General features: G+C 34.9%; 1 protein-coding gene across 4 annotated transcripts in view; it reads right to left on the bottom strand.

Annotated features, from left to right (window-relative positions):
* MTDH (metadherin) overlaps positions 1-24075 on the bottom strand; it is a 64943-nt gene that overhangs the window by 13779 nt on the left and 27089 nt on the right. The window contains exons 3-9 of one of the 4 annotated variants that reach the window (XM_033125884.1): positions 16064-16148; positions 15157-15327; positions 13692-13757; positions 11646-11882; positions 9060-9149; positions 6233-6331; positions 641-765 (exon numbers count right to left, since the gene is read on the bottom strand). In XM_033125884.1, coding sequence (XP_032981775.1) covers positions 641-765; positions 6233-6331; positions 9060-9149; positions 11646-11882; positions 13692-13757; positions 15157-15327; positions 16064-16148 — 873 coding nt within the window. The remainder of the gene's footprint in view (positions 1-640; positions 766-6232; positions 6332-9059; positions 9150-11645; positions 11883-13691; positions 13758-15156; positions 15328-16063; positions 16149-24075) is intronic. The other 3 variants (XM_033125885.1, XM_033125886.1, XM_033125887.1) reach the window with 3 other exon arrangements.

Here is a 24075-nt window from a genome sequence, read left to right as displayed (position 1 = left end):
CTTGGTTAAAAGCTGTCAACAGGTTTCCATTACTTATAGAATTCCATAAAAATGTTAACGGTCAGGGCCATCCCTTTCATTTATTTATTTACTTACTGAATAAATGTCAAGCATGTTGCTAGAGCTACAAAAATAAACACTTCATGGGCAGCCTAGAAGGGGGAAGGTAGACATGTAGATAATTGATCCTATCAGCAATTGATTCCACACATGAGTACTACTTACGTCTCCATTTAAGTGTTACCCATTTTCCTGCCTTGGAGCCTTTTTCATGATGTTCTTCGTCTTGTCTGTTGCTACGAAACCTTCCTAATCTTTCAGTTGGAAGCAATTTACTCTTCTCTAAAACACATTGAGTTGGTAGGCTAGTATAATAATTCTAATAAAGAGGACAGGAACTGTTTGTTTTCTTATCAGTGTCTAGTGATTCTTTCCACATAAGAGTCTTCAATAACTTGTGGAAAGAAAAGTGACACAGAGAAGGCATGCAGGCATGACGAATGACATAAATATGATGAGAATGCCTCTCTGAAGGAATTCTACCACTAGATACACTTATAATACAGACTGTAACCCCTAATAATTCTAACATAGTTGGGTACACAGAGATATAAACACACCCGCCAATCCTTTTACTCACTTTTTGATCATCAGGAATTGGTTCCTGGGACTTGAGAAGTGAAGCTCTTTCTTCATCTACCCAGTTCCCCCACTCTTCTGCTGGAGCGTTCCAATCAGAGCTGGGATCAGCAGAAGACAGACCATCTACAATTTAACAGTGTGAATTAGGTATCTATCATTTTTGCCAAAAACTAAAATGCAAGAACTAAAATTCCTTATGTTGAACTAAGCTGTAATTTTAACTATTGTTCTTCTTTCTCCCAAGCACATTTTAAGAGCTAGAAAAAAACCAATAACATGATGGTAAAAACCTTTACCCAACTTCTGCTGGGCACATTGTATGGCAAATTAAATGGAATTTCTAAGAAACTCCAGAAAATTTATGAATTAACCATTTAATTTCACTCTCCCTACTGTTAGGTGTCCTAAATTTGCTCTTTTCACTATTTATGTCTAACTTGGTCTAGGACCTGGTCAATTTTTTGCCCTGATCATTATAACATTTTTGTAATTAATTTAATTTTTAGAGACAGAATTAGTCAGTCTTTAACAGCAGTGCCAAAATTATGCTTCCCATCTGTCATTTTTCACTATACATTCTCACCTCCTCATGAACTTTTCAAGATTAGATTCTTCTTCAAGTTCACCAAGTCATGACAGAACACTTAACGTCTTCCTTTTCCTGCTCCTCTTTTAATACTTAACTTGTACCTTCTTACATTTTTCATATTATTCAGTATTACTTTTATCATTCCAAAATATGTGAGTCACTTTCTGGGCTTCTACCATCCTATTCTCACAAATAAGTTTATTCTAGCTTTCCAAATTCCTTTCACTCTAGGAGGCAATGAATTTTATCTCCTTTGGGGAGCTGTCACTGGCTTATTCTAAAAGGGAAAAACATTCTTTGGGTTTACCCTGGTTAAGTAAGTTGCTCTCAAAATTAATTCTTCCCTCCTCTTCCAGGACATCCTATACATTCCCATATGTACTCCTGTAATGACTTATAGTCTGGTTTCATTTATACTAGTTTAAGATGACAGATGTTAGGCTCTATTTCTAAAAGTTAACAAGTGATTCTAATGTTTCTGGAATTTCTAGTCTATTCTACTGTTTTATTCCTGGGGTAGTGCCATACATAACATTAACTCTGTAATACATTTTAGTATCTAGGACAACAAATCTGCCTGCATTACTCTTATTTTCTTTGCTATTCTTATTTTTCCCCATGAACTCTATAGAATTTGTTTAAAGGGGAGGTATTATGATACTTCCTCATGAAGGCTTTAAAACCCATGCGTTAGAAGAATATATAATGATCCAGGAAAAAGCTCACAGAAAAAAATCACAGACAAAATTATACAGTATGATCCCAAATTTATAGAAAGAAGAGATACAAGAAAAGAATACATTAATAGATATTTTATGAAATTACATCTTATTAAGCAATTATGCACTACAACTTGAGCTAGGTAGGTACCAGAGATATAAAATCAGTATGACATAATCCCTTCCCCACATGGAGCTCACAGTCTGTCTATTTAGGAATTGAGATAGGTAAGTACAACAGACAGAGTGATAGACCTTACAGTACAAAGTGATAGATTCTGTCACAGGGGGTGTGGAAAGGAAGAAGAGGACAAAACCAGTAGAGGAGGGGGAAAGACTGAAAACGTAGGCAAAAATTTATTATAGTCTAGTGGAGGAAAACATGAAACAAGTGACTAAAAGTATGAAATGTGTTACAAAAAAGGAAGTCCCTTCCTATATTTCTAAATGTACTACCACAGGCAGGTATCCTAAGCCAGTATTATGTAGTACTGACAGAGGTTAAGAACATGGACCTTAGAGTCAAACAGATCTACATCTGAATATTGCTCTACCATGTAATAACTATGTGACTTTGGTTAAGTTTCTGAATCTTAATGGGCTATATACAGACTACATAGGATTGCTGAGAGGATTATATGAGATACACGTTAAGGAGTTCATAGCAATGTAGTAAGTGCTCAGTAAATGTAGCTAGTTTTTACATATTACTGATGACATTAACAGAAAGCCAGTTTCTAAGCTATCAGGCATATACAATTAAGAATTTGTCATAATCCTGATAAATCTCAATAAGATACACTTGGTATATCCTAATGTAGAAATCATTTTTACAAATACGGAATCTAGTAGATGTCTGGAACTAAGTGCTCTTCTTACACCAAGTACTCATTAACAATACTGTTAGGAGATTTGAATGCCAAAGCTGTCCTTGGTTTTGCTTAAACCTCACAAATAAGAAACCCAGATTTGGAAAATTGCTGTCCATATGCCAGGTCTCCAAAGCCTCTTGCCAGAAAAGAAACTTCATTTTCTTTCATTAAGAAAACAAAGTTTAGGCAAATGAATGGGCAATATACTAACATTTAAACTATCTTCTTAATAAATATGGCAGGTGTTGGGGGATAAAAGTCTAGTAAAGTACTTAGTAAAATTATTTTTTCAAAGGCTTAGATGGCCATAAAACTTGAGGAATAACTGTAGCCTATGGTTTAACTTCTATAAGAACATTAACAGAAGCATAATCTCTATTGGCTTTATAAAGCTTTATTGGTGATTGTTCCATATTTATTGACTTCAGATTTTTTTTTAATTAACTGGGATCAAATAAAACTACTTTAAAATAACAGGTCAATCACCTAAAACTAAAAACTGTCACCAGGAGACTTCTCAACACATAATTCTTAAGATTCCTGGGCCTAATGTGCTAATAAACTTCTTAGGCATACGGTAGTTTCCTTAAAACTGTATTGTTTCATTCACAGTATAGTTCTCTCCATTTATAAACAGAGACTCACTCATTTCTCAAAATTCCCCCATTAGTTTGCCACTGTCTTTTCAAAGTACCATATTAGCTGTCTTCAAAATGGTAAGAAATTTGTCTCTATTTAATTTGCTTGTGGAATGTTTTAGGCTTAAGCATCTCATAGCTAGTATCTATTTTATCTCAATAAGAAAATGACTGTCAGCTGTTTCTTGTCAGAACTTAATTCAGTATTAACTTTAATACAAAACAATTGTGTTAAAAAAATCATTCTCCAGTGTTTATAAAGATAATACTAATTAACTCCACTGAATAGACTAATTTTGTCCCTAGAAGAATATTAACAGCATCACTGCACTTACTAAATATTTACTATGTATCAGGCAGTGTTCTAAGTGCTTTATATACTGTATCATTTAATCCTCTCAACAACTCTGGGTGGGGGTGGGCAAGACCTACAGTTTTCACAGATGATGAAACTGAGGCAAAGAATGATCATGTACCTGCTAAAATTCAAACCAAGGTAGTCTGTCCTCAAAGCTCATGCTCTTAGCCCCCTCCCTATGCTGTAGCTAACTCATTCACTCTGATGTGCCAACAGAAACAAAGTTCTGTCCAAAATCTGACCTTTTACAGAACTTCTGATGATGATGTTCTTTTATGGCTAAGATAATTGATAGATTAACTAACACCTGTCTTTAAAAATCTTATCTTCTGTGCTTTAGCATCTTAACCTTATATTCAAGTGCCTGGGTAGAATCAGTACCTGTTTGTCAGATAATGATGTCTATGCCTCAAACCAGAGGGTCAATATATTAATCATATTATACTCTTAAATATAAAGCTAGTGTGTGTGTGCATGTATGTCATTATACACATACACACTTTGTAGATTAGTGATCTCAAGTACTAAACCATGCATTCTACAAATTTAGAGGGAATAAGTAAATTTAAGTACCAAAATTAGCCACATTAAAGATGGTAAGACATAAAATAAAATTCATAGAGGAAATGACGTTAACCTTTGGACTTAAAAGACTGCCATACAGCATAACAAACTTGAGAAAGACGGTATTCCTGACACTAAAGTACAGTCATTTGGATACATTTTTTCAGTCTTTTATTTTAGCTGACAATCATGTTTTTCATATTACAAGAATTCTAAGATAGATAAAAGTGGAGCTATTCTACAAGTTGAGAAGCCTTGTTTGCTTCGATTTCCTCAGCCTCAACCCACAGCTGCCCAAGACACCTCACTGCTGTTTTCTCAGTTACTCCTACTGTTCCTATTATCACTGTTCTATCCTGCACATACCTGATCATTCTTCCCAAAGTACAAATAGACTATTTTTTCCAAAAATAGTGCTTTCACATCCTTGTAATACCTGTATTTTTAAGATACTTTATAATTTACAAAGAGCTTTCATGTTTATTCAATTACTTCATTAAAACCTCACAATCTATGGAAGTAGCTAGGACAAATTATTTACTCCATTTTACCGCTCAATCTAGATTCCAAGATAAGTGATAAAGTCCAAGACATATGAGGTACTATATTTTAAAGTTAGGACTAGACTAGGATCTACCTTCTAAACTAGTCCCCACCTCCCAGTTTTTAGCCAGCAATTCAAGGCTTTTCACAACATAGCCCTTCTTAATCTACCTTTCTAACTTCACCTCCTTAATCTGCAAGAACAGTACTTCAACTAATCTATACAGAGACTAATTAATGTACAGACTAATCCTTGTGTTGTGAGCTTACCTTCATGATTACAATCGTCACCAAGGCTGTGCCTGCCATGTAGTGGTTAAGAGTACGAACTCTAGAGCCAAACTACCAAAGTTTGATACCACCTTCTCAACTTAACTACGTATGTAGTTGTATGGCCCGGGGAAAGTTCGATTAACTTTTCTTTGCCTCAGTTTCTCAATCTGGTAAGTGTGGGGGAAAAAAATGTATCTCATAGAATTATTATAAGCATTAGTTATAAATACACACAAGACTCAGACCAGTGCCTGGCAAACAATCATGCTTTTATCATTATCTCTACCAAACACCTGTGTAAAAAGTGCTGCACTAGGTACAGAGTATATAAGAGTGAAAGTTCCTATCTTCAAAGGATTTCAACTCTACTTGAAGTAATGAAACATTCTTAAACATTTTACAAAGACCAAAATGGTAGAAAGTCCCAAAAGGTTAAGTGCTAAATAAATAGCAGGAAAAAAAAAGTGCTATAAAAATTCTGAGAATGGAGTAAATTCTGAGGTTTGGAGTTGTAGGAAAAAAAACATAATCTTTTTTTTTTTAATTAGATGGTATGGGCTTTCTGAACATAAAAACCGTATTATTTTTCCCTTCCTATTTTTTATGACTCTTGCCTTTAACCTTCTTATATTTCTACTGGAAATCAGGCTAAAAAATGGTTTTAAATGGTAAAAAAAAGCTTGCACACCTCACAAATTCAAAGCCATTCCTGTATATTCTATTTATTATATTAAAACTAGGAAGAGAAACAGAACATTCATTTAAAACAAAAATTTGAGCTAGAGCAACTATAAGAAAACTTCATGTTTAAATATTGCCTCAATCATGAAAAGTGAATTTAGTTTTAATCCTATAGGTATTCAGTTTACAAGTAGTACATTTGGTATTAAATTACTGACCTAAAAGGTAAGAAATTAGGATTAAAATTGTAACATAAAGTATGAATTCAGGGCACTAAAAAGAAGATTCTGAAAAAAAGAAACAAAAAACAAACAAAAAAAACCCCCAAACTGATAATTTTTAAAAGGACATACTTAACCCAGACCATTCATCATCGATATAGGGTTGATTACGGTTAACATCCCACTGATAATCAGAAGTGGTAGACTGAGAAACTGGCTCAGCAGTAGACCCTTAAATGAAAACGAATGCAATAAAATTAAAAATGGAATTTTCTAATGATGTTTCATAACAATAGTTCTATACTCTGTACACGGACACTTAATTTTTTTTGTATTTCTCCTAAAAGGAAAAATTTAGACATTATCAAAAGAGTTAAGATAAAGAAAAAGTAGTATTAAGGGTAATTTTAGACTAAGCAAGATAATCACTTATCTAATTCACTGATCAGAAATATACCAAACCATTAGATTTTTGTCTTTTATAATATATTCTTCAAACTAGTTATCTACAAATTTCAAGAAGTCAAAAAAAGTTGTTTTACTTTTCTTCTTAATTGAAAATAATAAAGCACAAAAGAAATTCCGAATGTTTCAGGGTAGCCTATCCTTAGAACCCTGAAGGAGAGAACTAGAAAATGTCTGAGTTTGCTAGAACCTTCTGTCTATGGAAAAGGGAAAGAAATAGATGGTTATTCTGGAGAGGTGAGGCAGAGAGAAGACAAAGACAAGAGAGTTAAGCTGCTAGTTTAGAGACCAAGTTAAATTTAGGTGCATTTAGTGCAAAGAGAATACAGCTGACCCTTGAACAACATGGGTTTGAACTAAGCGGGTATACTTATTTTTTTCCAATAAATACTGTAAATATTTTTCTTATGATTTTCTTAATATTTTCTTTTCTCTAGTTTTATTGTCGGAGTACAGTATATAATTCATATAAAATGTGTGACTAGACAGTTATCGGTAAGGCTACTGGTTAACAGTAGGCTATTAGTAGGTAAGTTTTGAGGAGTCAAATTACACATGAATTTTCAACTGCAGGGGGGGGGTCAGCACCCACCCGTAAAACCCTCTCATTGTTCAAGAGTCAACTGTATTATCTTCTGAGTTTTTTCCGTTTTTTATTTTTTTATGGGGGAGGGGTGAGAATAGGTGGGGTAAAAGTTGGGGTCACACAGTCCTTTAGGAATCTATGAAAGCTGTGGTAGATTACTAAATGTCCCGAATTTACACACAATTTTGCATATAGTTTTGGGGGCATACAAGTTCACTGGTGCCAGATCAAAAACCCTTGCTCTATAGCATATATTCATTTCAGAATGCAAATGTAAAGCAGTGGTTCTCTGTCACGGATATATACAGAGGGTGCCAAAAAATGTATACACATTTTAAGAAAGGAAAAAAACTATTAAAATTGTAATAATATATACTGATAACAAAGATGAATATAGGTCATGTGTATACATTTTCTGGCAGTCCCAGTATATACCCTAGACCTTCTGAATCAGAATTATCTATCTATCTATCTATCTATCTATCTATCTATCTATCTATCTATCTATCTAATCTATCTATCTCAGAGTCCTTAGGTGACTGTTACTCACTTTGGATTCAGAGCCACTGATATAAAGAAAGGAATGCCTGTTAGTATAGAAGACACATACAATCACTTCTTCTGATCAAAGTCCTTACTAACTTATAAATTTAACCTTGGTTATAAATAATTTTACTAGCATTCCACTAATGTAACTGCTTGATACACACACACACACACACACACATAATATATTCAAAAGTTTTATATTTTTATATACATTTTAACAGAGTAACACTATAAAATTCATACATAATTAGCACATTTGCAGCTTAGAAGCACTACAGTAACACTTGCTATTTCTTTAGCAGCCCATGTTGCCTTCCCTGAATATATGAAGAGAATAACATTGCTGTTGTATAAAGTCACCAAATGAAGGAAGCAATTAACTTATACCTCTGGAACAGAAATGTAGTCTATGAGACCAGGGGTTGGCAAGGTATGACCCATAGGCCAACTCCAGCCACCCCTTCTTTGTATAGCCCATGAGCCAAGAATAGTTTCACATTTTTAAATAGTTGGGAATAAAAGTCATAATAATAATAATAATTCAGAACCAGACTCAGTCCTCTGTTTATGTATCATTTCTAGCTGCTTTCTTGCTACAATGGCAGAATTAAGTTGTTGCAACAGAGACAGTGTGGCCCACAAAGCCTCAAACAGTTATTATTGGGCCCTTCACAGAAAAAGTTTGCTGACCCCTGTTCTAGAATGGTGACTCCAGACACTGTGGAACTACATAATTAGTACACTGGTCCATGAATCCCAACATGAACCAAGCATTACAAACTAAACATCTCCCATGATTAAGTAACATTTGTTAAGTACATATAGCTTCTATATGAGTAATTAAAGGCATATCCATTTAAAGTTATGCTGAACTGATAGTTTGTTAGTTAACAATGTACTTTCTAATCAACATATACTCAAAGTAGAGTTGTTATATGAGTGTCCATAAAACCTGAAAGGCTTAGCTGTAAACTTATGATGAATAAGGGCAAATAGAAATAAAATGCCAAATTGCAAGGAGAAATATGGTAGGAGTACACTAGTAACAGCAGAGTGTCATGATCCTCAAAGGAAGACCTTCCATTTGCACTTGTTTGTGTGCCAACGCACTTTCAGTTACGTTAGGCTACTGAAACTTCCTACCCTCACTACAGAAAGGAACTAAGTCACTTGCAGATTAAGAATTTAGGTCTTTCTTCCCCTTTTATTAAGGCCTCTGACACTTTTTATTACGTATCTATTATTATTTATGTTGATAGCAGTACGTGACGCTGATTATTTTTTCAAATACAAGTGCTAAAATTAATTTAAACAGAAATTTTTTTTTTGTTAACTAAATGAAAGACTGTTTTCACATACCAGAAACAGCAGAGTTAAGTGTGAGAGATGCAAAAGAAGCAGAATTCTGTTCAGAGGTATTCATTCCCCTATCCACACTAGACCAAGCAGCTGTTAAAATAAAGAACGTCACTTGGAACCTTCAATTTGCAATGAAACTTGAAAGATATGTACAGATTTAAAACTATGATAACAATATTTAAAGATAACCTTAGAAATTAGAACCACTTAATATATTAATAGCTACTATTTATTGAATGTCTGTTATGTGCTGGGCTCTTTACACCAACCATTTTTAATCCTTAGGGCAACACTGCTAGGCAAAGTTTCAGAGTAGTTAAGTTACTTGCCAGAAAACAGCTGAGCCAAGACTGGAACTTGGGCTGATTTCCAAAGCCTATGCTCTTTCCACTATAGCTACTAGCTACCTTATTATTTATCATAATTAAGCTATGACTTTGGGTCAGGCACTGAACTTTGTACTTGATATTTATTATAGACAATCCCCACATCTACTTAAATATGAGGTTCATACAGGTTAAATAACATGCCTAATTTCCATAAAAGCTAGTATGTGGAACAATAGGGATTCATATCAAACAGATCTATCTGAATTAGTCTTATCATTCCACTACACCATGCTATCTTCCCAACATTTTCAAGAGATTTCTTACTTATATGAGCATTTTAAGGAACATATACATCCATGTACCAGTCATATCTCTCTCTTCTGATTCACTGCAAACCTAATTTAATATATCGTTCGTTCCCTTTCAATTTCAAAAAGGTCCTAGTCCATCTAGGCAGGAACTCTAATCTGCTGCTTAATTTTATCTGTAGCAACATTAAGTACGTACCATCTGATCTGTGTCCTAATTATAAAAATGCTACAGAGCTTTTATAAGTAAATTGCAAATATCTTAAAAGGTCAGAGTTCTTAACGTTACTTGGTAAAACCTGACCATTTCTTTTATTAAATGTGAAAGGATGCTTCACAGCATAGAAATTTATGCTTTCTTCACTGCTGAATATGAAGCTGAGAATTTAGGGATTGTCTCTTCTTCCCAACAAATTTTTATATTTCTACACAATTTTCGGACATTGTGAGAATGGGGTTGGGGTAGAGGAGTGGAGCGGGAGTGGAGAACAAGCTTAAAAACAATATTAGTAAATGATCTCAAGTTTGCATAAGTCTTTCTAAGCTTAAAAGTGAGGGTAAAAGCAGATAACATAGGAAGAAAATTTTTTCCACTTAAACACTAAAAAGTCTGTAGTATCTACTGCTCCCCCAAAATTAAAAGAAATATATTAACAAAACTATCTGAAGCAAGCACAACAGAAAAAGTATATGTTTAATGTACAGGAATTACAACTTAAAAAAACAACAGTAAACAGGACATTAGGCAAATGGGCAAAGAATATGAATAGATAATTCATAAAACAAATAGAAATGATAAAGTTGTGAAAAATATTCAACCTCATTAGTGATATAAGAGGTAACCAGAACAATTCTGTATTTTTTTGCTTACCAAATTAGAAAAGATTTTTAAAAATATGAATACTCAACCTTGGTCAGCATATGACAAATGGCATTCATATTGTCACTGACATATAAATTAGAACAACTCTCTTAAAAGAATACTTTGACAATGTGCCATATAGCATTGTAAACATTCATATTCCCTTTAACCCAATAATATCACTCTCAAGAATCTATCCTAAAGAAATCACCCCAAAACAAATATATTCAATGCAATGTTATTTACAATGGCTAAAAAAAAAAAAAAAAAAAAAGTTGTTTCTCCTATAACATGGTAGTTATTTATGTTATACAATATATTACAGGGCCATCAAACAAAAACACTTACAAAAGGTAAGAAAAATATTTATGTTACAATATTAAGTGGGAGGTGGGAACAGAAAAATCATATCTGATTTGGATTACTTTAAAAAAAAAATTGTACACAAAAAAAGACCATAAAGAAATACAAAAAACAGTGGTTGGCATTGGGTGGTGTAATAACAGTGGATTTCTCCTTTTCTTTTTAGTTTTCCATATTTAACATGGATTTCTCTTCTATAATACATACAACACACCTGAAATTAAGTTGCTTTTAATTTGGTGGCTCAACAGCAAAAAGCTTCTCAACTACTATTCTTTAAAATCCAGGGAGAAAATTAATTATAAATAGGCATTTTATAAACAGTAAAACAGTATATAAATGGATGCTATAAACTGTACTTCCGTTTACTTATTTTTATTTAAACCCACTATAACTTAAAATAACCAAAAAGACTGCTTCACACATTATACTTATTATGTCACTAAAAATACAATTATACCAGTTAACTACATTGATAATCAAATGTGATAAAGTATGTGAAATCACTAAGTAAAGAGCAAATTATAAACGCTATTATTTACTTATTTAGTTCCCACTTTGCTCCATATGAAGGATCTGAGATGAGTTAATTATTCCTATTATTTCTGTATGGCATTACTAATTTTTCTACTCATGGATCTTTTTTTCATTCCTGGAAAATTCAATATGTACTATATCAGATAAGCAATTTTAAACGAACTTAAAAATTTCTAACCATTCTTACCAATGCCAGAAAATATTGAACGGTCGCTCCAACTCCTTCCCCAGTCTTTTCCATTCGCATTAGCATCTCCAGTGTCTTGACCCCAAGCAGATGGCTCAGTTTTCCTCTTGCCTGCAGAAGCAGGTGGAACAGAGTTCCACTTCTCCTCACCTGCACTGATCTGCGAGGAGACTTTTATAGACTTTTCATTCCAGCCTCCTCCATTTACAGTGAGGTTTTCATTCAGTCCTGAAGAAACTTAAAGAAAATAAAGATTAAGAATTGATACATGATTCCTCGTTAAAACTGGAATATTTTCAAATTTTTATGATTGCTCAGTTTATATTTATTGCTCACTTCCCTCCTACTGTCCTCTAAACAGTTTGAGCTTTAAAGATAAAAATGAAGAATTTAAAAAGTGACATGACCACCATGAATGACTTTTATTTTAAAAACAGCTGGTTTGAACTTTATATATACTGTTTTCAACAACAGAATGACTAGCTCAAAGAAAGTACAACAGAACAAACAGGAAACAACATATTCTGCTATACTCAGAATACTTACCAACTAAGAATACAAAGACTTCTCCTCAGTTACATGTTTTTTCTTTAAATGTTTACATATATTTTATGTATAAGGCAATAATTCTAAAACCTGGCTGCACATTAAAATCAATTAAAATAATTCTTAAAAGTAGATACCGGAGCCTCAGCCCAGACAAATGAAAATCAGAAACTCTAAGGGTAGAGCCCTGGCATCAGTACACGTGTGTATATATTAGTACACAGGTATATGTACATATATATGTCTCTTTGTATACGTAAATACATACAGGTGTGTGCATATATAAGGACATGTTTCTTTTAAAATACATGGTGTGTTGTTTTTCTAAGCTTCCTAGGTGATTGTACTGTGTAGCCAGGATTGAGAACCATGGGAATACAGGAAGTACACAGTGTCCAGAACAAGCCTAAAATGAGGTGACTTTTCATTCCTGAACTTATGTTTTACTACAACACTACAGCTTTTAGGTAAGGTATATCACTCTACTTAATTCAATCTTTATCATAAACAAGAAAATAAAGTATATTTTTTCTATTTGTGAAGTACTGTATAACTTCATTTATTTATTTATTTGGGAAGGGGAACAGGACTTTTTATTGGGGAACAGTGTGTACTTCCAGGACTTTTTTCCTGGAAAAAAGTCAAGTTGTTGTCCTTTCAATTTTAGTTGTGGAGGGCGCAGCTCAGCTCCAGGTCCAGTTGCTGTTATTTGCAGGGGGCGCGGCCCACCATGAGTCGAACTGGCAACCTTGTGGTTGAGAGGACACACTCTAACCAACTGAGCCATCCGGGAGCTCAGTGGCAGCTTAGCTCAAGGTGCCATGTTCAATCTTAAAGGAAGTTGAGGAGTAGAACCGGCAACCTTGTGGTTGAGAATCCGCGCTCCAACCCACTGAGCCATCTGGCCACCCAGGAGCTGAGCGGCAGCTCATTGACTTCATTCTAGTTGCAGAGGTTACAGCTCGCTGGCCCATGTGGGAATCGAACTGGCAGCCTTTGGCGTTAGGCGTATGGAGCTCCAACCTCCTGAGCCACCGGGCAGGCCCAGCACTGTGTAACTTTATAATCCATTTACTGTGAAATATTTGATATTTTTAAAAAAGCAGAATACCAAAAATTATTGGTATTAAGGCTTTTCTCTTAATAAACAGTGGAAAAGTCTATATTAAACACAAATCCAAAAAAAAAGTCCCTTTTCTCCAGTGGCTTAAATTATGCAAGGAAGAACCAAAACTACATATAAACTATTACTAAAAGAATGTTTTTACCTATGGGGGAAGGGGAAACAACTAGAACATACCAAAGACTGTTAGAAATGTGAGTGATTTTTCTTTTTATCTATTTTCCAAAATCTCTGGACTGTGATTATGTTACTTTAGCAATTAAAAAACATTTTAAGCCCTTTTTTCCCCTCTGTGTCATTCATGTGAGGAAAGGGACATGTATGTAAGTTTCCATTTTGATGGGTCTTCAATTTAAGTTACATGTAATTTCTCTCACCCTGAAGTGTAGAATCTCCTTTTCCAGACTTAAGGTTGCTAACTTGAACATTTAGATGAGAATCACCTGGTTGAAATAGAAACAAAATTTATTTAATACTAAATAGGCCACTATGCACATTAAATCAGGAGTAACATACAAATTAATTTTACTTACTCTTTATAATAAATTGCTCCTTCAAGTACTAAATTCTTACACTGGAAAAGAGTCATTTTTACTCACAACGTATTTCACATTTCCTTAAGGAATTGAGTTCTTTAGTAACCATATTCTTTATTAACTAAAATGCAAATAAAGGATCTGAAAAATTTCTAAGTAAATATAGAATCTGCTGTTCTATAATGGTTACCAAAATTCTTTTAAGTAGGAACTGGAGAACTGGGCTCTGCAATTGGATTCAACTTTGTCACTTCAACAATACCAGCTGCCTTTTCAACAATCCTGGAAGCGAACACATCAATTTAAGAACTCTACCAGTACTTGGGGCCAGGACTTATGAAATACCGGCAAGAGGTGAAATATGGCATGTTATAACAAAGATACTGTTTCTCGGATACTAAAAAGCATAATGATCACAATGTATCAAAAAACCAGCATGACAAAGGATTGTGGTAGCAACAAAGGCATGCATAAGACAGTGAAAGAGGGTTCCCAACAGAAACACAAAAGCATGGCTAATATGAGACAGTGAAAATGGATCAGTAGAAGTCATTGCTGTACCAAAGCAATAAATTCCACCAAGTCATCAAGCAAAAAAGTAAAAGGCTACGAAAGTAGTCTAGAGACAAGTGTCAGGTGGGGAGGCATTTAATAAAAAGGTGAAGGAAGATAAGTCAATGCCTTGAAGCAAGTTGAATAGTATCTCTCTGTAGACTAACGTCGCCAGGGTAAAAATAATGGCACTGTAAAGAGCTACCAAGAAGCCATCAGTGGTGGATAGTTTGAGCATTGGAGATACTCAGGAAGAACATTACCTCAATAACCTTTGAAGTTCCAGTCTAGCTTTATCAAACACCTATGGCATTCTCAAAAAGTTGGGGCAATAAGAAATCCTGCACTACCCAGAACATGCTTGTTTCTTCATCTTGGAGTGAAAGCACCCAACATGCAGAATGATGACAAATAATTCCACTTAATAAATGTATTGTCCACTGTAAGAAACGGAGATGTAAGAGAGTTGGGGCAGAGCAATACACATGGGAAAAAAGAGGCATCATTTTCTCATGTGACTCAAGGCAGAAAGGCAATTTTAATTCAATAGGCCATTCATTAGGCAGTATGTAACAAGCAACACTGCTGTTACCAGGTAAACCAATACATGGTCCACAGTGCTCTCACAAAGAAGGGTATATCAACCAATAATGCAAACTGTTCAAAATAGTCAGATTTTGGCGTAATGATATTTTGTACATCTGATTAAATGGAGTTGGATTTGAAAAATCACTTTTATGTTCTACTAATATACCTTTATTCTTCTTGGAACCAACAGGAAATGATGCAGTTGTAAGTTGCTCAGTGGTAACTGTGATGGTATTTTCTATCCCAGGGATAGCTGAATCCAATGAATCAGTCTGCACCTTATCACGCTTACGTTGCTGTCGTTTCTCTCTGTGACTAATTTTAGTTTCCCAGGCTCCTGACACAGCCCCAGAAAAAAAAAAAAAAAAGATATTCATTAAGGGTAAAACAAAAAAGTTGTAGCTTCTGAGGGGGAAATGGGGCAGGGCAAACAAGATATCATGATAAATTTAGATATTAAACTAATAACCAGGAGTGCTGATTTTATTAATTTATCCTAAGATTTTTCTAACCTCATTATGTTGTTTTAGGCAGCTAACTGCCATTATTTATTCTCATAATTTTTAGCAAATCTGTCATCTATGATTTAGGAAAAATGATACAGAAATCATCGTGTATATCTTTATCTTGCTTGATATAACTGATAGGAGTGTTTTGTATAACTACTAATAAAACTACTAATTGTTTATTAGGTGATAACAATTAAATGGCTTACTCAAAAATTTTGTACACAGCTTTCTAGAGACAGCATAACTAAGAACAATGAGGGAAAAACCCAATCTGTACTTCTAGGAAACAAAAACAAAATAAATGGCTTTTCAATTGCTCAAGATATTGAGTTAGACCTTAAAATTTAAGGCAGTTCCTTTTAGGGAAAGCACTATTAGATTCTTAAATAATTTAGATAAAAAAGTGTTTCCTAAAAATGTCACAGAACTGTACATTAAAATCTATAGTTATTAAAAAGAAGAGCTAGATACAAGATTAAGCGAAACAAGTGCAGCTTTGTTACAATGAACCTTGGTAAAAAAGGATTAAACTTTTTTCTATAGTCCTTTCACTTGCTCAGGTACCTTCATCAACTTCCTTTCCATCATGGCGTGAACTGTTTTGCACTGCTTTAGCATCTGACTTTGATTTCTTCTTATTTTTCTTTGACTGAAAGTAAAATAGAATGTTACTTAACATTCAATTATGTTTCTGAAAAGGTAAGGAGTCAGTAAAATAAGTTAATAAAATGTATGATGCTGAGAACCAAAAAGTTTAATGTTTGATTAAAAAACTTAACATATTAAATGGCAATAATACGAGGTTACCATTTATTGAGTGGTTACTACGTGTTAATAAGTACTTTACACTCATTTTATTTATTCCTTAAAAAAACTCAATGGAGAAGGTATTACCCTGTTTCCACGAAAATAAGACCTAGCAGGACAATCAGCTCTAATGTGTTTTTTGGAGCAAAAATTAATATAAAATTGTGTTGTGTTGTGTTGTATTGTATTGTATTATACCCGGTCTTATATTATAGTAAAATAAGACCGGGTCTTATATTAATTTTTGCTCCAAAAGATGCATTAGAACTGATTATCTGGCTAGGTCTTATTTTCGGGGAAACACGATATTCCTATTTTAGAGGTGAAAAAATGAAGACAGAGATGTTAAATATTAAATATTAAATGTTCTGGGTCACATTAAGTTAGTAAGTAGTAGAGTCATATTAGGAAATAGGTTTCTTTGGCTCCAAGTCTGTGCCCTTAGATGTCATGCTACCCTAACTTAAGTCATAAATGAACTACTATAACATGGTGTTTTTAGAGCAATAAAATAAAAATCTATTGCTAGTGTTCAGAGAGAAAATTATGTACTGATTATTGGTTTTGGATTTCATAAAGCAGACTGTTGGCATACCCTATGTATAATAAATTAATGAACCAATTGTACAAAGTAAACATTTTGTCAGTTTCAAAGTAATATGAAAAATACCTAGGATTTGTATTTGGTAGATGTTTAATAATTCATTTAAGAAATACACACACAAAATATGGACACTTTGGAATGGCCTTTCAAATCCCTTCTGATAATACTATTTTCTCTTTTCAAAACCTCGCTAAAAACTTCATGAAGCCATGATCTCTGTATTTAGATAAATGCTTCCAGAAGAGAATATTCATAAAATAGTGATTTTATTGATACTTTGCATTCACTTATGTATTTATTGAGATTGGCTATGTATGTATTGTTGTGCACTATCTTGAAGTTTACAACTAAACAGATTGTATCTTCATAAGTCTTTTTTATGGGTAAGCAGTATATGGGTTTGAATAAGCAATAAATGACAGCTAAATGCTTTTCCTATCAATAAACTACTTGCAAATATTCTCAAGTGTCATGACCTCTTTTTTTTGGCATGACCTTTTAAAGATGGTTAAAAATTATCTTTGACTATGGATATATATAGAAAACTATTAAAAATTTTTTACATTCCCATAGTTGATTTGCATTTGTTTGTTTCACTGCATGTTCTTACTATTATGAACATGTATCATCTTTAATGTACTGCTTTATTACATCTACCAAGCCAGGCTCATATCTACTTTTTTAAAATTAAGATATCACCCACATAACATAATACCCTTTTTTAAGTAGTGTAGTGGTTTTTAGTATATTTGAAGTTGCACAATTATAACCATTATTGAAGTCCAGAACATTTCCATGATCCCAAAAAGAAACGTGGTACCCATTAGCAGTCCCTCCCCACTGGCACCCACCAAGAATTTTCTGTCTGTCTGTCTGTCTGTCTCTGATATCCACTCTTAAGTAAGGATAACACATTGAGAAGCTGTTAATACAGTCCAGAGCACGGGTCAGCAAACTTTTTCTATAAAAGATCAAATAGTAGTAAATACATATATTTTAGGCTTTGCAGGCGATATGGTTCTACATGTACCAGCCACACAATTGCTACTGTATCATGAAAGTAGCCAGACACAGTATATAACTTAATGGGTGTGACTGTATGCCAATAAAATTTTATTTACAAAAATAGGCAGCTGGATGGATTTGGGAAGCCAGAGTTTGCCAAACCCGGATTTGGAGAAGCACTGTCAAACAGAAATATAATACAAGCCACATATGTAATTTAAAATTTTATAGCAGACATATGTAAAAAAGTTAAAAGAAATAGGTTACATAAATTTTAATATTTATCCCAACACACCCAAAATACTATTATTTAAAATGTAATCAGTAAAAAACTATTAATAAGATAGTATGAAAAAGAGTGCTAAATAATCACGTGACAAGTGATTATTTACCATGCTGTACAGTACAGAACTACCTAAAAGTAGGCACCCAGTTTACATATAAAAAAACTGAGGCCATAAAGAGATTAGCCTGCTCTCCCAAATACTCTGCTACTCTTTTTACATTTAACTCCAAATACAAATTTAATCATGCATTAGCTACATGATTTGGGGCCAAATCACTCTAAACCCTTTTCTCCAACTGTTACCTGGGACAAAAGTTCCTACCGTGTTTCCCCGAAAATAAGACTAGCCAGACAATAAGCTCTAATGAGTCTTTTGAAGCAAAAATTAATAAAAGACCGTGTCTTAGTTTACTATAAGACCCAGTCTTAATTTAGTATAAGACCGGGTATAATATAACATAAAATATAATTATATAATATAATACAATACCAGGTTTTATATTAATTTTTGCTCCAAGAGACGCATTAGAGCTGATTGTCCAGCTAGGTCTTACTTTCGGGGAAACACAGTAGTTACCTCACATAGTGATCTTTTAAAGATTAAATATGATGTGAAAGCAGATTGCTAACTACAAAGCAGTATACATAAATAAGATTTCTTTTTTTCTTCCCCCCTTCTTCCGCCTCCCTCCTGCCACTCTGGTTCAAGCCTTTGTTTCTCAGTCTAGTTGTGTAGGACACAGCTCCCTGGCCAATGCTGGTATTAGGAGCCTTGCTCCCCGTCCTCCCCCCGCCCGTTTGAGGCAGTCCGTCGCCAGTCAACGGTCAGCCGCTCACAGCAGCTCACGGTAGCACATATCAGCCTACAGCATCCAATGGCAGCTCACAGCTGCCTGCTGGCCACTCACACTGGTCACCGGCTGCTCCAGGCAGCATACGGTAGCCCGGGGCAGCACTCAGCAGCCTGCTGCAGCTCATGGCAGACCATGGCAGTTCACGGCAGCTTACACCAACCTCCAGCTGCTCACGGCAGCCCAGCTCCAGGGAGAGCTGTTGTTCACAATCTTAGCTGTAGAGGGCGCAGCCCACTGGCACATGTGGGAACGGAACCAGCAAATTTGGCATTAGGAGCATGGCGCTCCAACCACCTGAGCCACCGGGCCGGCCCTAAATAAGATTTCTTAAAGGAGGGAAACTATGAAAAAGGGATACAAATTACATTCACACTGAAATATAGCATGATGTGCCACTAAAATCTGCAGAAAAACAAGAGGGATTATCTTGGTTTTTGGTTTCAATCTTGTTTTATTTTACCATTACCGTTAGAAGTAACTAAAAAAGAATACCCAGATGAGACTTATTAACATTCCATTAGACTTTAAAATAAATATGCATACATACTACTAATTTGCCCAGTCATCCAATTGAGGTGAACATCTTACTTCTGAGCAGCTCCACTACAACTAACAGTTCTGGCTTCCTTGTTACCATAGCTTCCCCACCCCAACCCCCATTTGTTGTCAGGCTCTACCATTGAGCTGGGTGAATTATTAAACTAGCCTCTCTTAAATAGTCTTCATGCAATCGAGATTTATTAAATACCTACTATGTACCAGATATTGTTTTAGAGCCTCAGTATATATGACTGAATAAAAGTTTCTACTTATGGAAACTGTGCTATAATCTAATAGGAGAAGAGACAGGTAAATGAGACATTAGGAGAAATTCTTATCTTCAAGGGCTTCCCTCCCAAGGCTCATCTCCCAACATATTGGTATCAGTCCAATTAATTTACATTCCTATTTTAAAAATTCCAGACAAGGTGGCCTCTGGATCGCAACCCTCCTCCGCTCTTCTCTGCCTGGTGCTGGTGCTAGCTCCTGCTGGCTGCACTGACCCTGGTCCTGGTCGTGAGCTGGGCAAGGTGAACCACAAGGTGAATGAGGAGGTTGTGGGGAGGACGTGCAGCAGGTGCTCAGCTTCGCCCTGAGCGAGCAAAGCAAGGCGAGCAATGACGCCTTCCACAGCCGTGCCATTGGGCAGTGAGTACCCACAAGCAGTCATGGCTGGGATGAACTACTTCTTGGACTGGAGATGTTGAACACCTGTACCAAGTCCCAGCTCAACTTGGCCAGCTGCCATTCCACAACACACTCTGCTTTTTGCAGATATAGTGTCCCCTGGACGGGCAGGATCTCCACGGTGAAGTCCAGCTGCCACCCCCCCAACCCCCCCAGATCCTAAGACTTAGATGGGTGACCCCACTCTGCTGGAGTTCCCTCAATGTGCTGGTCCCAGGAGACAAAGTAGAAAAGGCTTCTTGAGCATTGGTTGCACAGCTAAGTGGCTCTAACTTGTTTCTTTCTTTCAATTGCTTTCCAGATGCACCTGTCCCTGGTGCACATGTGCTGCTCCTACTTTATGCAATAAAAAGTAACGTACCTAAAAAACCAAAACCAAACCAAACCTCAGACATCTACCAGCTATAAAAGCTAATGACTTCCTTATATGACACAGATTAATCTCATCCTTATATTCTTTTATTCACATAATCATTTGGTTCCAACAAGACTGTCATCTCTAAACATTCCTGTCTTTTGCCCACATTGTCCTGACTGTGGATTTTCTCTCAAAATAAAGTGCTGCAGCCAGGATGTATAAGATACTAAACCGTTTCCCTACGGATTGATGTTCAATGCTTGAAATGACCTGTACTCGTTATTTTTTCTTAACCCAGCTCAAGTTCCAGAAACCCCATTTATTTTATCCCTATCACTTCCCCCTTTTCCTCTCCCCTAAACCTAAGTACGTAAAATTTTGTATCTCTAAACATTTAAAATTGCCATGAATTTCATCATGTCACCAATTTCCTTGTGACATTTCCAATACTGTTTTACTGTGCGAGTGTTCTAGTTTTCTTTCAATGATAACAGAACTTCTTGAAAGCAAGAGAATAAGAGGTTATTTCATTATATTTTCAACAGAAAATTTATTTTGCTTTATTTGAATGACTCATGATAGGTACTGATATATAATACAAAGATGAAGAAGATATCTGCTCTTGAAGTCTGTCTAGCATCAGATATTAGCAGGGGCTCAGAGGTAGCACGAAGCAAACTACCCTTAACCAAAAACCTCCAACATTATTTGAAACAGATTGTCACTTAAACATTAGAAGTGATTCAAAAAATTTGTTTGTAAAGTAAATCTTTTCCTATTAGCTTCCATTGTAACTTCACATTTTTTCTTCTCTCCATCTCATACACACATCTTTGTAAATATTACAAAAAGTTTAAACTCTAATAGTCTCAGAAGAAATCCATCAGTGCTATATGTTAAATATATATGTATACGTATGTATACACATGTATGTGTTGGTCTATACACACACACACACACACAAACATATATATGAATAATATAAATAAAGACTCCTGAGAATGAGTGTGTATATATGTAGATATGAACAAAACTAACTTCATCTCTGTGTCCCAAATTTCATTTTTAAGTTTCATGCTGTGACCTCTGACCAACTTCATAGTCCCTAGGAACCATATCAAAGCCTTCTAGTTGATGATTATCTGTGTTCCTTAAAATGTAGCCATAAACTATTTTCATTAGCCATAGCCAAAATGGCAAGACAACAGAGATAGATATCAAACTGGTAATAGTATCAATCATAAATAATCACCTATCTATTACAAAACCACCAGGAAGTATGGCCCCTGGCACTACTGCATTCTTTGCCCTTGTCTCTTTTCAATCCTTAGTACCCGAGTTATACAAGGTCGGACAATTAAGTTCGTGAACTTGTTGCAATGATATTGTTAACCTTTTTAGATATCAGAGGGGATTATTCATTATGAATTTGTCCCAGCTGGAGAAAACAGTTAACCAAGTTTACTATTTGGAAGTGCTGAAAAGGCTGCAGGAAAAAATTGGACGACCTGAACTTTTCACCAACAATTCATGGCTCTTGCATCATGACATGTGTACCAGCTCATACTACACTGTCTGTGAGGAGTTTTTAACCAGTAAACAAATAACTATATTGGAACACCCTCCCTTCTCACCTGATCTGGCCCACAATGACTTCTTTCTTTACTCGAAGATAAAGGAAATATTGAAAGGAAGACATTTTGATGACATTCAGGATATAGTATTATGAGAACTCTGATGGCCATTACAGAAAAAGAGTTCCAAAATTGCTTTGAAGAGTGGGCTAGGTACTGGCGTCAGTGCATAGCTTCCCAAGGGGATTCCTTCAAAGGTGATCGTAGTGATATTCAGCAATGAGGTAGGTATGCAGCACTTTTTCTAGGATGAGTTTGCGAACTTAATTGTCAGTCCTCGTACTATTAAAAAAGTACTGTTAACCGGTCTGTAGGCAGAGAATAATTTGCACAAAAGTGTTGGGCCGTCTGTCTGCTCCTGCTCAATCTTCCCATAAGTAAATTACCCTATAATAAATTCTGTTATAGTCTATGAGTCTTTCGGGCAGAAGATACCCTCCCATTACACTGGCCATTCACCTTTGCCTCAGGCAAACGAGTTAAAGAGATAATGAATACACACACAGTATTTAGCAGCTTGGGACTTAAAATATTTGCACTTTGAATAGCAAATGACTTGTTTTTAAAATTTAGACAATGAAAAAGATTTGATAATTAATCATTAGATCCACTATTGCTTTTTTAAAAAATGCTAAAGAATATACACAAAATACAATGGGTTGATAAAGTATTGAGAAATTTTGATGCCTATGAAATTAGATAATTCTAAAATCTCATTAGGAGTTATCCAAAAAAGCAAATAAGCAGTGCCACTACCCAGACGGCACCCCATGTATGGAGCATAAGGTAACTCAAATAAAATGTCCGAGTAAGTATGCCAGGTAAAGCAGTTTGCTGCTCACTCCTACAGCAGTGGGTTAAACAAGCTTGTTGCTCTCATGAGAAAAAATTGAGCATATACTCTGAAGTGTTTATTTGTAAATTTTATACATTCCTACTACTGATAGTATACACATTTGTAAAACAACTATTTTTAGCAAGAGCAATATGATCAACTATGCTTCAATATTTTTGAATAATCTTCTAAATTCATTCATTTTAATACTTGGTATTAAAACTGTCATATATGACAAAGGTAAAGAGATCCCAATGGAGGACATATATTAATACCATCATGCCACAAATTCTTCAATCTAATACTAATACTCTAAGTATGCAAAGGTTTCTGTGGAAATTTAGTAAAATGTACTCTTCCTCAACACCAATCAGTTGTTCCTGCCATCGAATCTGAAGATTCTACTTTCTGGGGGTGTTGTTAACAAATGGATTCACTAAAAAGATTCAGAAAGTTTTAAAAGACTGGTGGTATTGCTGTCACTTACTATATAGCTCTTTCTAATAAATTGAATTAAGTCTCAAAATGACTCTATGAGGCAGATGCTATTGTTTCCACTTTACAGATGAGAAAAGGGAAACACAGAGTGATTAACCAACTCCAAGATCACATAATTAGTAAAGCGTTGGGGGTGGGATTTGATCTCATGTAAGTATGCTCCAGAATCTGGGCTGCTATGCTATTTTTCTGTCAGAAAACTGCTCCCAAGCTGTTCAATTGTGCAGATATGAGAATTTTCATAAGTAAATGACAAATCATTTCAAATTACAAACTCACATAACGATATCAAAATTTTAGAACATATTCTTCATTGCATGAGTTTCTTTAAAAAAAAATCAGCTACTTTCTGACACCTTGTTAAACTTTCCTTAAAATTGAAGGGACAGATTAAGTATAAATTATTTGCGAAAGTGTCAACTAAGTAGACAACCATTTGTCATTTGTTATTATGAAAAAAATATTTGA

Source organism: Rhinolophus ferrumequinum, chromosome 14, assembly GCF_004115265.2.
Source record: "Rhinolophus ferrumequinum isolate MPI-CBG mRhiFer1 chromosome 14, mRhiFer1_v1.p, whole genome shotgun sequence".
In the NCBI taxonomy this organism is placed as follows: domain Eukaryota; kingdom Metazoa; phylum Chordata; class Mammalia; order Chiroptera; family Rhinolophidae; genus Rhinolophus; species Rhinolophus ferrumequinum.
The sequence above is the reverse complement of the archived record's forward strand: the minus strand, read 5'-3'. Positions and strand labels throughout refer to the sequence as shown.